General features: G+C 43.9%; 1 protein-coding gene across 1 annotated transcript; it reads left to right on the top strand.

Moving 5' to 3' along the window:
* The first annotated feature begins 12,627 nt into the window (after positions 1–12,627).
* LOC110705503 (UPF0587 protein C1orf123 homolog) lies at positions 12,628–15,832 on the top strand. Its single transcript, XM_021883387.1, has 4 exons — positions 12,628–12,863; positions 13,430–13,537; positions 14,792–14,962; positions 15,423–15,832. The coding sequence occupies exons 1-4, from the start codon at positions 12,762–12,764 to the stop codon at positions 15,546–15,548; spliced, it is 507 nt and encodes a 168-aa protein (XP_021739079.1). The 5' UTR covers positions 12,628–12,761; the 3' UTR covers positions 15,549–15,832.
* Positions 15,833–18,127: the final 2,295 nt, after the last annotated feature.

Raw genomic sequence — 18,127 nt, 5'->3', positions numbered from 1 at the left:
TCTCCGTTTCAGCGGACCTTCGGCAAGGTCCCATTGTTTTCACTCGAAACAATTTGGCGCCGTCTGTGGGGAAGACTTTCAAAAATCTTTAAGCCAAATTTCTAACCAAGATCATCTTGAAATTATCTTAGTAGCAATGGCTAAGAACCGCAAGAGCAAAAGCCTCCGTCAAGGAGCGGGCGAAAAGCCTAAAATCCCTACACCATCACCCTCGCCGGACCGGAACTCTCCCAAGGGTGCCAGCTCGGGGGGAGGATCATACAAGGAGGATTCCCTTTCTCCCGTAATTCATGACTCTCATCATAGGCCGAGTCACTCTCGGTCTAGCAGGGGTGAGTCCGATCATAGGACACATTCAGTGCCCCAAAGCCAACCATCGGCTGTGCGCCCTCACTCCCATACTCGACCGAGGACCCCTGTGACGGGGCCCAGCTCGGAAGAGGTGGCAAGAGCGCTGGCAGTACTCATGGAGGCGATGAGGGCACAAAATATGCCACCACCTCGTGATCGAACTCCTCCGCATACCCGGCATCAGCGGAGGAAGTTAGACCATGATGGTGGGAAGCTTCCTTCCTTCCGGGAACTGGAAGAGTGGGAAGAGGATACCTGGAATAATGAAAAAGAGAGGAAAAAGAACCCTCAATTTTTAAAAGGATCCTCATCCTCACGACCAGAAATGCATAAGAGCAGCAGCTCAGCTTCTCGGCCAGAATCTACTCACCGAGAACCTAAGACTGTTCGCCGAAGCGTCCTCGACCGACTCGGCGGCAAGGAACCGAGCGTGCGCAGTCGCCTCTCGTTCCCTGCAGCCGAGGCCCAGACTTCCCAGCCAGGGACGAAAACCACTCCTACCTCTCTAAGAGGGCGGAGCGCGGTCCCTTCGGCCAGGAACAAGGGCAAGGCCGTTATGCTACCCGCCAGTTCACCATTCGAGCAATGGATACTGGAAGAGCGCGTGCCCACGGTTAAAATACCGTCGCACATCACATATGACGGGACCTCGGATCCGAAGGATCATGTGGCCTCGTATGAGACTCATATGCATCTTTGCCCCAGATCCGAAGCGACTTGGTGCAAATATTTCCCAACCACTCTCAAGGGGGTCGCGCAAGCGTGGATCTCCAAGGGAGTAAAGCAAGGCTCCATAACAGGGTGGGATGATCTGTCCTCCAAATTTAGGAGCAAGTTTTCCATGGCAAACCGCCGAGAGAAGACTACTGCAGAACTCATGAGTCTGCAACAGGGGGAAACCGAAAGCCTCCGAGACTATCTGACCCGTTTCAGTAACGAGTCATCCAGCGTCTCTCAGCTGGACCAGGGGCTAGCCGTTTTTGCGATGCAGAATGGCCTTCAGCCCGGAAAGTTCCTAGACTTCATGGTCATGCATACCCCGCAGACCCTGGAGGAAGCTCTGAATGCCTCGGATAAGTTCATCCGAGCCGAAGAATGGAACAAAGCGAAAACCCAACCTCAATTTGGGGGAGGGAAACAAAGACAAATACCCTTGTCTGAAGGCCAAGGCCATAAGGCAAAGGGAAAGTCAAAGGCCTCGGAGCAATCTTCGGCCAGCGACCCAAAGAAGGAAAGATCTGCCTCATACACAGGCAGATACGAGTCCTACACTCCGCTCTCTCTTCCACGCGCCAAAATTTACAGCGTGACGAAGGAAGAGCAGAGTTACCGAAAGCCGAGACCACTCCCAGAGTGGTATCAGCGAAAAAATAAAAATCAGTGGTGCGAGTTCCACGAGTCTTCGGGACACAACACTGAGGAGTGTATCCAACTGAAGGACCAGATAGAGGACATGGTCCGGAAGGGATACTTGAAAAAATACATCGCGGATCACCGCGAGAAAAAAGAATCCGTGAAGTCAGCAAAGGACTCTCGGGAAGATCTCGACTTCCCCCGGAAAAACAGTAAAAAGCCGGAGGGGAAATTCCCTCCGATCAATGTTATCTCGGGAGGAATATACTCTCGGAGGGAGCACAAGCGACACCTTAGAGCTTTGACTCACCAGGTGAACAACGCTGACATTCAATCTCCCCAGTCGCCGGTGTCGAACATGACGTTCACAGCCGCCGACTGCCGGGGGATTACGTTCCCTCACGAGGATCCGTTGGTGATATCGCCACGGTGGCCAACCACGACGTCAGTAAGGTCCTTGTTGACGGTGGCAGCGGAGCAAACATTCTGTTCCGAAAGGCCTACAATCAAATCAAGCTGAAGCCCAAGCATCTTACGCCGGTACCCTACCCGGTATCCGGGTTCAACGGGGCTTCAACTTATCCAGATGGGAAGGTGACACTTCATGTCACCATCGGCTGCGATGAGGCAGCCAGGAACGTCATGATTGAATTTTTGGTAATTGACGCTCCTTCAGTGTACAACGTGATTTTGGGGAGACCCATAATTCATGAGATCCAAGGGGTCGTCTCAACTTATCATCAGCTGATGATTTACGTCTCAGACGCCGGCTTCCCCGAAAGGATACAGGGCAACCAAAAGGACGCCCGAAGGTGCAATTACCTCAAGCCATCCAGTAGCCGCCCAGATGACGACAAGGATGAGGAGGAGAAAGAAAAAGAAAGAGAGCCAAGCACAAAAAAGCCGAAAGGCCTAAGTGCTTCGGCCCAAGGATCTGTACCCAGAGGTAAAGGGCCCGAAAGGGAAAAGGCTAGCTCTTCAGCTGAGCCGCAAGACTCAGAGAGCCAGCCGAAGAACAAAAAGACTGGGACACCTGCTGACATTGGCAGCAGGCCAGATTATGAAGAGTTCAGTCCATCAGCAATGGACATGGACCAACAGACTGAAACAGTTGAGTTGACCGAAGGAGACGTTGAGAAATGTGTAACAATCGGGATGGACCTTGATCCGAACACCCGTTGTGAACTTATTCAGCTCCTTCGGGACAACAGAGATGTGTTTGCTTTCTCGGCAGCTGATATGCTCGGGATAAGTTCAGACCTCATCTCCCATAAGCTTAATGTTGACCCAACGTGTCGACCAGTTAAGCAAAAGAAGCGGAATTACTCCGCCAATAAGAACCGAGACATCGCAGCCGAGGTCAAAAAATTGCTGGAGGCAGGATTCATCGAACCTTGCCAATATCCAGAATGGCTGGCAAATGTGGTGATGGTTCAGAAGGCCAATGGTACCTGGAGGATGTGCGTTGACTTCACGGACCTAAATAAGGCTTGTCCAAAGGATTTCTATCCCTTGCCGAGGATTGATCAGCTAGTCGATTCGACAAGTGGCCATGCCTTGCTTAGTTTCATGGACGCATTCTCGGGGTATCATCAAATCTTCATGCACCCCGACGATCGAGCAAAGACAGCATTCGTCACGAACGCTGGGGTGTACAATTACAAAATGATGCCCTTCGGATTGAAAAATGCGGGGGCAACCTATCAAAGGCTGGTGGATCAAGTTTTTGCCGATCAAAAGGGCCGAAACATGGAAGTCTATGTTGACGATTCGATCGTCAAAAGCAAAAAACTAGAGGACCATGTAAAGGACCTGGCTGAAACTTTCGCCACCTTGAGAAAGCATCAAATGAAGCTGAATCCGAAGAAGTGTGTCTTCGGCGTGAATTCAGGGAAATTCCTTGGGTTCATAGTCAGCAAAAGGGGGATTGATGCCAATCCCTCTAAAGTCAAAGCGGCGCTCGACCTTCCTGAGCCAAAAACGAAGCAGGATGTTCAGCGGCTCACCGGAAGAATGGCAGCCCTCTCAAGGTTCATTTCCAGAGCTTCGGATAAGGGGTTACCTTTCTTCAAAGCCCTGAAACTCCCGAAAACAAAAGAGCTCGTTTGGGAGGAAGAGCAAAAAGACGCCTTTAAACAGCTTCGGGAGCATCTGGCTCAACTCCCAACGCTGTCTAGCCCAGCTGAAGGAGAAACTTTGTACCTATATGTGGCCGTTAGCCCAGCCACCATCAGCGCAGTATTGCTGAAGGAAGAAATTAAAAGTCAGCAGCCGATCTATTTTGTCAGTCATACACTGACGGATGCCGAGACTCGCTATCCTCTACTCGAGAAAGTCGCTTTCGCGGTAGTAGTAGCTGCTCGGAAGCTGAGGCCCTATTTTGATTGCCATCAAATAGTGGTCTTAACTGATCAGTCGTTGGAAAAAGTTCTCGGCAAGGTTGAAAAATCTGGTAGGCTAGCCAAGTGGGCTTTTGAGCTCACCGAATTCAGCATCAGCTACCGTCCTAGGGCTGCCATTAAGGCTCAAGCTCTAGCGGATTTCTTGGCCGAATGCTCATACCAAGAAGCGCTAGACAGTGAAAAGAAAGTCTGGACCGTGTTTACGGATGGATCTTCCACCGAAAACGGTTCGGGGGCAGGAGTGGTGATAACTTCTCCCGAAGGCAAATCCTTTGAGTATGCACTAAAATTTTCTTTTAAGGCCTCGAACAATGAAGCCGAATATGAAGCAGCAATCGCCGGCCTAGAATTGTGCATCTCCCTGGAAGCCGATCATGTCTGCCTGAAAACAGACTCTCAGCTAGTTGCATATCACATCAGCGGCAGCTACGAGGCCAAAGAGCCCTCCATGATAGCTTATCTTGCCAAGATCAAGTCAGTCATTGCAGAGCTGAAAACTTTTGACGTTCAGCTGATCCCAAGGGGTCAGAATACTCAAGCCGATGCACTCTCCAAACTTGACAGTTCATCTCTTACCGAGCTGAACAGATCTGTATATGTAGAAGTGCGCCGAGAGAGAAGTGTCGACGAAGCACCTGAAGTGTGCTGCGCTGACCCTGAGCCTAGTTGGATGGACCCAATCCTAGCTTTCAAGCTTCGGGGAGAAACTCCCGAAGATAAAGCTTTGGCCTCCAAGATAAAGAGAACCAGCTCTAGGTTCATTGTCTTCAGGGGGGAACTTCTGAAAAAGTCCTTCTCAGCCCCATTGCTGAAATGCGTGGGACCAACAGATGCAGATTATATCCTACGGGAGATTCATCTCGGCATCTGTGGGAACCACATTGGGGGAAGGACCTTAGCCCACAAGGCATTGAGGGCTGGATATTACTGGCCCACCATGATCGCAGATGTTAAGGAGCTGGTTCGGAAATGCGAAAAATGTCAAAAGTACGCTCCAGTTATCCATCAGCCAGCAAGGGATCTTCAGCCGATCCTTAATCCACTCCCGTTCGCCCAATGGGGACTGTATATACTGGGACCATTTCCAGAGGTTGTGTACCAGAAAAAATGGCTGATGGTTGGTGTCGACTACTTCAGTAAATGGATCGAAGCCGAAGCAGCCTCGAACATTACAGAGCAAAATGTCAGAAAATTTATCTGGCAGAATATCATCACTCGATTTGGCATCCCGAGAGTATTTGTCTTCGATCATGGGAGGCAATTTGATAACTTGCCGCTGAAGCGGTATACAGATCAGTTCGGCATCAAACTGGCATATTCAGCGGTATGCCACCCGCAAAGTAACGGACAAGCCGAAGCTGCAAATAAACAGATCTTAAATGCCCTCAAGAAGAGGGTGGAAGATCAAAAGTCCAAGTGACTGGAGGAGCTCCCAGGAACCCTTTGGTCCCTTCGGACAACTGAAAAAGAGGCAACGGGCTATTCACCTTTTGAACTGGTGTATGGTGCCGAAGCCGTTCTTCCAGTGGAAATTGGCTCTGAGAGCCTACGAGTGCACCACTTCTCGGCTGAGAATGAGCGACTGATGAGGGAATCTCTCGATTTCCTCGACGAAGTAAGAGACTCAACCCGAGACAGAATGGCCGCCTATAAGCAGAGAATCAGCAAATTTTATAACCGAAGGGTCCATGCAAGGCCTCTCAAAATTGGAGACCTTGTCCTTCGGAATGCTGCTGCAGTTCAGAAAGGCCGAATCTATGGGAAACTCTCAGCTGCATGGGAAGGACCTTATGAAATTTATGATGAGCTTCAGCCAGGGACATACCGACTTCGGCAGTTGGATGGAACTGAGTTGAAAAATCACTGGAACGCTGATGTACTGAAAAAATATCATGTGTAAACCCTTCGGGGCAGAACAATCTTTGTAAGTACATTTTGAACTAATGAAAGGCCTTGGAGCCGCCATTTATATAAATGTTTACAACTTTTTATCCTTTCAAAGTTTTCTTTGTCCTATCTACTCTTTAAGGGGTTTTTTATTCAGCCTCGTCTGAAACCTTCGCCTTCGGGTAACTGGGTTTCAGATTGCTGACAAAACTCGTCTTTTTAAAGAACACTGGTCTTTTAGCTGAAGTCAAACCTCAGTAAGACTTGTTCTCCAAAGACATGAGTCCATGGACAATTCTGGGATATTGCCTTAACTGAGCCTTGTATCCCAGAGAGCCATTATCCGAAACATTGCATTAAGTTGGCCCTGTGTTTCGGGTATCCATTTTTCAAAGATAGACAGAAAATCAAGGATAACAGCAACAGTTGAAAATTGTTTATTCAGCCTCGTCTGAAACCTTTGCCTTCGGGTAACTGGGTTTCAGATTGCTGACAAAACTCGTCTTTTTAAAGAACACTGGTCTTTCAGCTGAAGTCCAACTTCAGTAAGACTTGTTCTCCAAAGACGAGTCCATGGACAATTCTGGGATATTGCCTTAACTGAGCCTTGTATCCCAGAAAGTCATTATCCGAAACATTGCCTTCAGTTGGCCCTGTGTTTCGGATACCCATTTTTAAGAAGTGAAGAAATTGTTTATTCAGCTGAAGCCATACTTCAATTTCTGGGGGGGGCAAGAAGCACTATCAGTGCAAGTTTATGTTCAGCAGAATTGAAGAAACAGTAAAGCATTCAAAAACAAAGCAGCTGAAGAAAAGAGCATCAAATTAATAATTTATGCTCAGAAATTGAGCTACAAGTTCAATTAAACTGTATCGGCAGCCGCCCACAAGCGGAAAATAACAGCTGCCGAAATACGTACATAAGCAAAAAAATAAACTATTGTACGACAAGGCAAGCTGAAGCAAAAAACAAGGCAAAAAATTCAGAAAGCGGCAAGTCTAAAGTTAAGCGCATGATGAACCGCAAGATTCTGAAGACGACTGCCCGAATTCCTATGCTTCAGCCCGAGGATCAGACTGATCAGCATTGTTGAGCTCCATGGTGGCCTCAACCCCAGCAGCAGAAGAAGCAGGCTTTGCACTCTGCCGAGCCTCCCTTTCCCTCTGTTCAGCCTCCAACTCCATTCTCTCAGCTTCTTCTTCGGCTTCCTCAGCCTTAAGAATTTCAGCTTCGACTGGAGTTGCATACTTCATATGAGGGTCTTCGGGATTCTGGACCCATTCAGCACACTTGGACCAGTCAAGCTTCGGCTCAGCATGAAGGCAGACTCTTCGGCATACTCTGAACTCGTTTCTGAAACCCATTTCATATTCTTCCTGGGTATAGACACGGACTTTGAGTAGAGCCTCAGCATCAGCTAACTTCTTCTGGGTCTCCTCCAAGTCTTCCTTGGATTTCTTCAGCTCATCGGCGAGCTTGGAGGAGGAACCTTTCAGCTCATTCAGCTCCTGCTGAACTTGGGAAGCCTCTGTCTGAGCCTGGGCCATTTCTTCTTTTTTGGCCATCAGCAGATCCTCAGCCTCTTGGAGCTTAGCTCTCTGAGCTTCAGCAGCAGCAGCAGCCTCTGAGAGTTGGACATCCCTGGCCTGGAGCAGCCATTCTGCTGGCTTCAAGAGCTTCTAGTCGTTGCTGCACTTCAGCTTGTGCAGCAGCTCCTTCCTGAATACGGCTCTCAACGGCAGCCTTGAATTTGGAGACGTCCACTCCCATGTGCTCCTGGAGGAATTTTTCCCCTTCCATCAGTGGGGGAAAAACTTCCTTCTCCATAGCGTCGCAGAAGGTTTTGAGGGCTTCAGCAGCTTTTTTCTCGTACTCCTCACCCTTCTGCTGCTTCTCTTCAGCTGCTGCTTGCTTCAGCTTAGCAAGCTTTAATTCCTCTTCAGCTACCTTCTTGTCGTGCTCGGCAGCGTCTACCCTATCTTGTAGGGTATCTATCAGCTCTACAGTGAGAGTCTGATTGTGCACGAACTGAAAACAGGAAGACAAGTTAAAAAATAAAAATAAATAAAAATAGAGCTGAATTTTAGAGGAAATAAAGGCAAGGAAAATCACCTGCATCATCAGCAGTTGGTTAGACCTGGCTGGGTCAGGAACTGATCTGCTGGATTCGCCCATCCCAGCAGTGGCCTTCAGCGACCAGATTCTTGCCCTATCTACTTCGGACATGCCAGCAAAATCGTCGAAGTAGGCTGCAGCACCTTCTCGGTTCTGACCCCATATGAGGTCCCAGATGTGATCGGGGATTGGAATTCGGGGGGCCGAGAAACCCATTTCTCCAGATTGCAGAGTCTGGAAGGAGGGAAAGGATGACGATGGAGCTTGTTTAGCTTTGGATGGCTCAGCATCATCCTTCTCAGAGGAGTCAATTACTATGACCTCCTCTTCTTCAGGGGTGAGGACGAAAGCCTCAACCTCTCTTGCAATGTCTGCCGTGAAACCCTCAGCATTGGGCATCACGGCATCCTTATTCTTGTGCTCAACAGCACTCTCCTGAATTTCTTCTTGGACCCCTCCCTTAGATTCGGGAGTTTTTTGATCCACCTCCATCTCAGAAGGTGGCGGAGGGGTCTTTTGAGGTGATTGAGGTTGTGGCCGGGGAACCCTCGGCGATCCATTGCCTTCCTCGGGTTCCTTTATTTCAACGCCGATGGTCATCGGCCTCCGCTGAAAGTCATGCGGCCCGATGATGGCCATTCTTCGGCGCCTTTTCTGAAGGGGCTGCTCGTCCATGTCTGAGTCTGAAGACTCTTCTTGTATTTGGTCTTCGGGACGAACAGGGGCTTTCCCTTCTCTGTGTCTGTTACTCTCTTCAGACTGTAACAGACAGGGGGGAGGAAGAATGTGAATACAAAAAAAAAAAAAAAAGGAGGAGAAGAAGACAAAGTTAAGTCTGAAAGCTCACCGAGGTCTTCAGCAAAGCCTCGTCTTCTTCAGCTTCCCTAGCTGCAGCTTCCTCTTCAGCAACTCTGGAGGACCCTTCTCCTCCTTCGCAAGCTTCGAGAACCCGTGCAACCTCTTCGGCTGTACGGGCAGCTTCAGCTTCTTCGTCCAACAGCTGAAACCAGGGGTCTCTCTTCTTCCACCAAGGCTTCTTCCTCTGATACAGAGCAACAGCCTCAATTTGGAAGTGGGAAGAGTCTAGATGAACTTCCCTATGCCTCGGCTCAGTGATAGACGGGGCCCGATCAGTTACTCGTTCTCGGTTGACGCCAAGACGAGCGTAGTTAATGCCAACGTTGGTCTCGTCCCGCTCTGAAAAAGAAAAGGGGAAAGGTCAGTTCAGTTAGGTTGGCACAGCATAAAAAAAAAAAACGAAGTGAGGAGAAAAAGAGATAATTAAAAAGCCTCGGCCCCAGCCGAAGAAGCTTACCATCCTTAAACTTTCGGCTGAGGCCAACAGCTGCTAGCATGTTCTCTTGGAAAACATAATGCGTATCGGGGAGCCAAGTCTCCGGGATATGCTGCATTCGGCCGCTGCCCCCCCGGTTCGGCAGCTTGCCGAAGATATTTTGTTGATCAAGGTTCGGATCCGGCCCGTTATCTGCGGGGGGACCTAGACTTCCCATGTCGGGATCAGGCTCAGCAAGGTACCGGGGAGCGCTGAAGACGCAAGGGTGGCCCGGATCTGTGGGTGCCCTAACCCAAATCCATTGACCTCTCCAGTCCTTGTCTAAAGAGTCGTTCGGCCACATGGTCAGGTACTGGGGCCGAGACTCAATTCGGTACCACCCAGAACCATGGCTTCCGTGCCCACTTTGAATATTTGGCACTAGCCGATGAAGCTTTTTGAAGCAGTGCAGGTTTGGCACATACTTGAAGAACTTGCAGACCCATAGGTATGTCATCACCCTTCGGATGCTGGTAGGAGTTAGCTGACATAGGGAGATATTGTAATGGATCAGCAAGTCTCGGACAAATACGTCCAAAGGGAACCTCAACCCGTACTGAAGCTGTCTTATGTACACCCCCACATACCCCGGGGGTGGACGATGGATTCTATCGGATGCCGCGGGCATTCGGCACCAATACCCATCAGCTTCAAAAATGCCGTAATGCAACTCAATTTGCTCGGCAAACCGATATTGTTCGGCATTCTCCACCCACCATGAGTAGGGGCGGTTCTTTATCATGGCCGAAGCTACTTCGGCATTCTCCCACTCTGAAAACCCGGGGAGGATATCCCAAAGGACAGCGGGAACTTCATCGTCCCGTCCAGAAGCGCTCGGCCCCTCCGTTCTCTGAGGAGGAGCCGAGGAAATTGGAGTCGCCCTAATCCCTTCAGCAGGGTCAGACTCTGGCCTTTGTCCATTCCAGGTCCCAATCATGTTCCTAGGATCGGGAATTGGCCTTGCTCTTCTTGGAGCACGGGCTCTACCTCTAACTCCTCTTGCCATTGATTATTTCGAAGAAAAAAGTCGAAAAAAAAGGGAAGGAGTTCGAATTCGAAGAAAAATAAACTGAAATCAAAGGAATTTACCTTAATCTGAAGAGAAAGTTGCCGATTTACGAGTTCGTAGTGGCAAGTCTCAGTTTCTAAGCTTAATGCTCGGGGAATTTGCGAAGTTTTGATGCGGGTTCTTGGTTTCTCTCGAGAATTCTGGGTTTGTGTTGGTGAATAAGTGAGGAGAGATGACGCGCCTCTGTTTATATCTCCAGGAATGGGAATACGGGGAGTCCGCGTTTCAATTTCTCTTAAATACCCCACTAAGTAACCGTTAAACACACGACCTTGCGATTAAACTGCCCATTATCCGTCCAACTTCCACCATCATCCGCCTTAACCGTTGTTATCTCATTAATTACGGTTTAAATTCAAATTTTTGGATTAATTAAATCATTTACTTCCCTCCTTTCCTGAATTAAATCAAACCCGACCCGTCATCCTTCCAAATCGGGTCTGGGGGGCAAGTTGTTTGGGTCCAATTTAGTCCAATTGGGCCTAGGCATTAAATGATCCAATTAAAAGCCCAAGGTCAAGGTTCAACTCTCCAATTGTGCTAAAGCCAAAGGTCAGCCCTCAAAGCAAGCCAATTGGGCTAAGGCCCAACCTCTCCATGTATGAAGAGGTATAAAAGCCATCAATATTCATACATTCAGGCATATATTCATAGATTCATATATTCTCATATACTCAAAAAAAAGCCTCAAGCAACAAATTCTCTCGCATAGTGTTCTCTTTCTACACATTGTACTGACTTTAGCATCGGAGGGGCCTTCCTCGGCAACACCCCCGAGGCTAGTTTACGTGTGTTTACTGTGCAGGAAACCTTCGGCCCAACATAACTTGGACCGAATCCAGTCTTCTCCGTTTCAGCGGACCTTCGGCAAGGTCCCATTGTTTTCACTCGAAACAAGTTATTTTTGCTCGCAATTGTTGCAAGCGAGATCCATTGGAGATACAATAGCGTTTCTCCAAGTAATCCCAAAGTCGCTTCGCCTCCTCAAAGTACGGGATTGAAGCAACCACTTTGGAGTCCATAGAGCGCAATAGCCAGGAAACAAGCATCGAATTGACGGTTTCCCAATCAAGTAATTTCTTCTTATCGGTGGGTTTGGTGATGGTTCCATCAACAAACACAAACTTCCGGCGAGATCGCAGAGACAAAGTTATAGCCCTCGACCATGCCAAATAATTATCTCCTGTCAAGATTACGTGAGTAATCAAGTTTCCGGGCTGATCATCAGCGCCAAGGTAATACGGTGAAGCAGGATCAATTTTCCATTCCTCCATTGATGAAGTTGATCGAGCGTGAAGTTGGCAGAGTGTTCTGCTTTGTTATTTTTTTTGCTAAAAATTAGGGTTTTTGAGGTTTTGGCCTGATACCATGTCAAGAATGTGAATCCTTGGTTTGTGTATTACGGTGTAAGGGTATATATATACAACCTCAGATGGGGCTAAACATAAGCCCAATAGGAAGCTAATCAATACAATATAAGCCTAGCTCATAATGAGATTGAAAGAGAAGAGAGAAAATATGGGGGAAGATGAAGATGAAGATGAAGATGGTTTTGGGTTTCTTAAATTGAAGATGAAGTGTTGATGAATTAGATTGGGTTGGTTCGGGTGAAGATTAGTGATTAATTAAATCTGATTATAGTTAGTAAATTGTGTTTTAGTTTTTTACATGAGGGTAAAATTGACATTTGACTATTTTTTATTTTATTTATTTTTTTTACTAAAAGAGGAAAGAAAACTAAAAGAGGAAAGAAATTTCTTAGTTACACATAATGTTTATCGAACAAAAATAGTAAAAGTTGCACATAACATTTAACGGAGGTAGTATTAACTCTTACCCAAAATTTGTCGGGGGTCCGAACTTCAAAATGTAATGTGACTCGAAAGTAACCCGATCCAAATTACAATTTTTATAGGCTTGATAATTTAGACATTTAGCATTGACTCAAACTTCAAATAGATCCCGACCCAAGCACCAACTTAACCAAACTTCACCCAATTATTCGAAATGACACCTTAACAAATCAAAACCGCTTCACAGATTGGGTAAATTTTACTTGTACACGTGATATCAATTCAGCCCCATAATACTAGAATCATCTGGACCTAAACCAAACAAAAACCCAAATCACAAATACAACCCGTTTCCCATTTCCCATTTGACCACCATCATCAACTAAACATTTGAGGAGAGAGACTCTTGTTCTGCAAGAAAGAGAGAGAGAAACAAAGCTTATAATCAACGCCAAAAATGGTGACCTTCAACCTCATGATCACTGCTGAAGTCGAAAATGTTTCCAACATTCTACCAATGGGCGGTCTTGATGATCCTAACTTCCTTTACTACTTCAAGGTCTTTATCTCTTTCTTTCTCTCTATTGCTTTTTGTTATGTAATTTTAGTGTTGTTTAAATTAGCGGGGTTGATGTAATTTTAACTTAGTATTACGCCTCAGGCGAGTATGGATGTTGGGTTTGTATTCGAACGACCCGATTGTCACCTCTTTGTATAATTGCATATATTAGATGGTGTACAATGATTATTTAAGCTTGTATTTCTTGAGCAATGTGTTTTTAATTAAATTTGATTTTGGGGTTGATGTAATTTAAGCTTAGTATTGGGTTTGTTTTTGAACTACCTGATTGTCACCTCTTTGTATAATTGCGTATGTTAGATGGTGTACAATGATTATTTAGGCTTGTATTTATTGAGTAATGTGTTTTTAGTTAAATTTGATTTGTGGGTTGATGTAATTGGTGAGGATGATGTAATTTTAACTTAGTATTGGGTTTGTTTCCGAATGACCTGATTGTCACCTCTTTGTATAATTGCGTATGTTAGATGGTGTACAATGATTATTTAAGCTTGTATTTCTTGAGTAATGTGTTTTTAGTTAAATTTGATTTGTGGGTTTTGCAGGTGAAATGTGGGAATTGTGGAGAAGTTACTGAGAAGGAGAGTTATGTGATGTTGGGAGAACTTGTTCCTATCCCTAAGAGTCGTGGCCAGGCTAATCTTGTTCAGAAGGTTTATCTCTGTTTCTCTCTGATAATCTGTTGTTCTGTTCTGATTTGATTGTGCTCGCTCTATTCGAGAATTAGTTGTCGTGTTGATAGTGTAATTTAAATGACTAATGTTGCAAACTTGCAATTATATTTGAATGGAGGTAGTATTTTGGCACTATTGATTGGTTTTGTCAGTGTTTATTTCTTTTTCAGGACTAGTTTCTTGCCATTCAGTTTCATGAGGGTTTTAGCATTATATTGACTATTTCTTGGTTATTGTAGTGATTGTAGTTATGTGTTGATCAATGAATCATATGATGTATTTATCTTACTGAATGTTCTAAATATGTGTGTTATTTGTAAGGTGATCAGTGTTTATGAAGTCTATTTCTGGCGTATTTATAGTGAAGGAAAGTCTTTTTAAGTTGTTGAGAACTTGTGGGTTCTAGGAGCTTTGAACTTTCATCTTTTATGTTTATTAGTGGTGATCTTTCGTCAATTTGCTAGAAGCGAGTTGAATACCCCTTAAGCTTCTTCATCCATTACAGGAGTATTGAACATGTATTAAGGATTATGAAAGCCAGGGTTGCAAACTGGAAATTTCTCCTCGTTGTTTTGATACCTGTCTGATTTATTGAACTGTTGAACATCAGATGGCGTTTATGTTTGGTATGAAAATTATGCAATTCTGTTACCTTAGGATTATTTTCTTAGGAGTTAGGACTTGTTTAATATGTTTCTTCCGGATGTCAATTGATGGCCTTGTATTGGCAGTTTGGCACTTGAGGAATGGTTTATGTTAGTGTATTGGTGTTGTACTAGTACTTCTGCTCTGGCTATTAGAATTCTTTTTTTTTTTTTTTTTATCTATTGTTCAGTCATTTGCTGTACTGATTCCATCTTTTTCGATAATAGTGTGCCCGTTCAAGTGATATATGGCTTACATTGTTGCTATATCTGTATTGACTAAGCCTTGAATAATGTCCTGCAGCTATAGAATGTGTTTGATGCTTTGATCTGTATGAATCACGTGTTGCATTTCTGCATTTTTCTGGTTTACACTTAATTGACATTTGATGGGATTGATGCCTGAATTACATTACAATATGTAAATTTTCTGTGAGCTGTTAACTTTGTTCCATTCCAGCTATTAAAATTTTGTTGCTTTTTGTGTGTTATTGCCTTCTAAATTTTGGATTTTCTTACATTGGGTAATGGTGATAGTCACATCGTGTTTTTAGCTTGTTGCTAATCAGTCACCCTTTCATTATTTCAGTGCAAGTTCTGTGGCAGGGAGGGTACTATTACAATGATACCAAAATCTGGCCGCTATCTAACAGGTGATGACTGTGAAGCAGGAAAGTTTGTCCGTTTGATGAGCTTTGACTGCCGGGGTTTGGAGCCAGTGGACTACTCCTTTGGTGGTGATCAGTGGAAAATTATAACTGTAAGTCTCTCTTGTGTGATTTGTGTATTGAAATTTGCTAGATTCATCAGTTCAAATTTCCTTATTATCTCTTCATGTGATGATAGTATCCGTGTGTATGATATTTTTGCCTATGTGTTTTTCCTCGTGCCAGCTCCATTTGTCCAATCACATCAACTTGAATACCCCTTCCCCTTTGCTGCTTCACCTGAATGCTCATCTATGCTAGTTGACATTATGATAAGCTTACTTATTTTTGAAGTGAGGGCTTGGTAATCTACCTGATTTAGCAAGCTTAAACATTCTCATCTCTAGCTGCTAGCCACGGAAGGAACTTCTGTCTGTTGGCTTAGGGCTGGAATTAGTCGTGGGAATAAGACTTTTGTAAAATAACATTATTATTAGATAGTTCTTTTGATTTTATTTGCCGTCTACCCTTTACTGATTGTTGGCTGATATAAGTTTAATTTTTTATGTGCAGACTGCTGGTACTGTTTTCGAGAATGTGGACCTGTCGGACGGGGACTGGGCTGATTATGACGAAAAGAAGAAAATGCCAACTTCTGTCGGTAACCTGCAAGCACGTTTCGAGGTAATGAAGACATGAAGCAGAGAAGGTGGTAATCGGGAGGGGGGTCTTTACATGCACAGTTCTTGAGAATCAGCCACTGACAAATGAAGTGTGAACTTAACAAGTACATTAAAACTGCTTAGGACTATGAATTCCATACTTGAATGTCTATGCTAGTGTAAATGTAGCACAGCTTGCTGCTTGAAAAACTATATTTCGTTTCTTGGTTATCAAAACGTGTATTTCACCAAGTTTCTTGAAGGCTCTTTGGCTGGCTACTTTGATGCTTTGTGAAATTAAATGATGTGTTCAACTACTAATTCTGTTGTTTCCTTGCCCTCTTATATTTGTCATGCCCGGAAAGTCAGTTGAATGATCATCTTCTCAAGCCTTTCGCCGAATTAAATCTGTTTCATCTCAAAATACTTTGTTGCCAAGATTTCTTTTCATTTGGTGAATTGATTCAGAAAGTTTCTGCTGTAATAAAAACAACCCTCTGGCTAAAGCGTTTGGTTTATTAGCTCGATGAAAAACTATCAGTACACCTTACAGGTTTCAATCAATGAATCGCTGCAACATTTTGATGATTATTGATTCATGCCTTTTAATACCGGCCTGGCTTTTGGTCCAACTGCCCTAATTTGAGAAAGAAAAAAACAAATGTCACAAAACTAGTGACCTAAAAAATTCACCACCAAAAAATTTGTTGAGCAGTTAGAAACTTAGAACTATATCTTAGTTGAAAATTTCATATCATATTATACATCAGAATTAATATGATTTTTCACATATGATAAACAAGATTAAAAAATCTTGTAATTTACTTACATGAATAAAAAAGATACGAAAAAAATTAAAGATTTAGGTTACATGATCCGGATTAACACTAAAGACCTCACTACATATATAGTCGATCAAGGTCATACTTAATGGCCTTGGAATGATCCAAAGCCCTATTCTTAGCAAGACCCCATTGAGAACAGCATCTTGATCTTCTGAGCAATGGTACTCGGCAAAGAGGACAAGTATAACGACGACCATCCTTCACCCATCTATCCATGCAAGATTTATGGAACATATGATTACATGACAACAATCTTATAACTCTAGTAGACATGTCACATACTTTAGCATCAACACAATCTTGTTCTTGTTCTTGTTCCTCTTGCTTTTCTTGTCGCACTACTTGTTTATCATCATAACTCGATCTCTTCCTCTTCATCCCCTTGTTTGTAGCCCCTTCAAGACATATAGCACAAGTAAACTCATCAAGCTTCTTAGACAAATTCCTTGCCTTACTAGCCATCTCATCCAGTACGCGCAATGAAGGATGTTCCTCATGTGGTTGCTCCCGAAAGTCTACCCAAGTGATCAACCACTCTTTACCGTGTGACACACAATGTCGCTCAATGTGGTTAACAATCTCATAACCAGTCCCACAAATTTCCACATCATTTGTCATGGCTACTCGAAATCGAAGACTCGAAACCTTCTTGTATAGATCATGTAACACATCATCCGGGTTAGGGTGCAACACGGTAGACTCAAGATATTCCATTAACCAAGCCTTGCATTCTTCGCAATCTACCGGATTAAACAATCCTAATGAGAACGATGTTTCATCTCTTTTAATGTACATACTTTCATCTTGTTTGTCACAACATTTGATCGTTCGTTCCCACTCTTCGTACCATAAAAGTACCTCTAATTTACGTGTTCTTGACGGCCAAGAGTGATGATCACAAGCGATCACAACCTCAGAGTTATTCTGTAAACCCATTATAAAAAATCACACTTTTTTTTTTTTTTTTTTTTTTCTCTCTATTTTTTGTTTGTATGAAGTGATTCTACCTTAGGAACCTTTTATGTATAGAAATTAGAAACAGATGAACTTGTAGCACAAGGAGAAAGTTCTTGTAGCGCAAGACTTTCCAAAATATATACTGTTAATAATTTATTTATGTAAATTATATCCAATTAATATTATAGATTTTAATTTTTGGAAATATTTGACGTGTGATATTTAGATATGGACCAACGTGTAGAAAAGTCAAAATCATTGCTGCTGAAAATTTGTTGTAATGCAACACGTGCTGTAACAGGAGATGGTCTAAATATCAACGTATGATTTTTTATTTTTAAGTTTTAACATTTAATGGTCCATTACTGTATTTTCTTTTTTTAAAAAAACTTACCAGCTCATTGCTTTCATTTTCTACATAATGGTAATATATTTAAAATATGTTTAGTTATGATACTACATTCCTGTTCACATTTACTTAATTTCAGTTCAGTTCAGTTCAGTTCAGCTCTGCTCCAATCAGTTCAGCTTCTAATTTCCCTCTCTCATAAAATATTCATTTCAGATCAGTTCAGTTCAGCTTACTTCATTAAATGTGAATAGGGCCTACGTACCAAAAGTAAGTTCCAAATGCTAGTTAGGCCAAATCATATCCAATGAGGTATACATTTAACTATATAAGGAATATTAGATTTAATATGATTCCTTTTTTAAGAGTCACTATTAAAAATAAAAATAAAAACCACTAATACTGAGGCAGTTTCAAAAATAATTTTGGAAATAAATTAATTTTTTTCCCGGACAGTGACCCGGA

This window comes from Chenopodium quinoa, unplaced genomic scaffold (genome assembly GCF_001683475.1).
Source record: "Chenopodium quinoa cultivar QQ74 unplaced genomic scaffold, ASM168347v1, whole genome shotgun sequence".
Lineage (NCBI taxonomy): Eukaryota > Viridiplantae > Streptophyta > Magnoliopsida > Caryophyllales > Amaranthaceae > Chenopodium > Chenopodium quinoa.
Note: the sequence above shows the minus strand (reverse complement) of the source record. Positions and strands in the feature narration are given on the sequence as shown.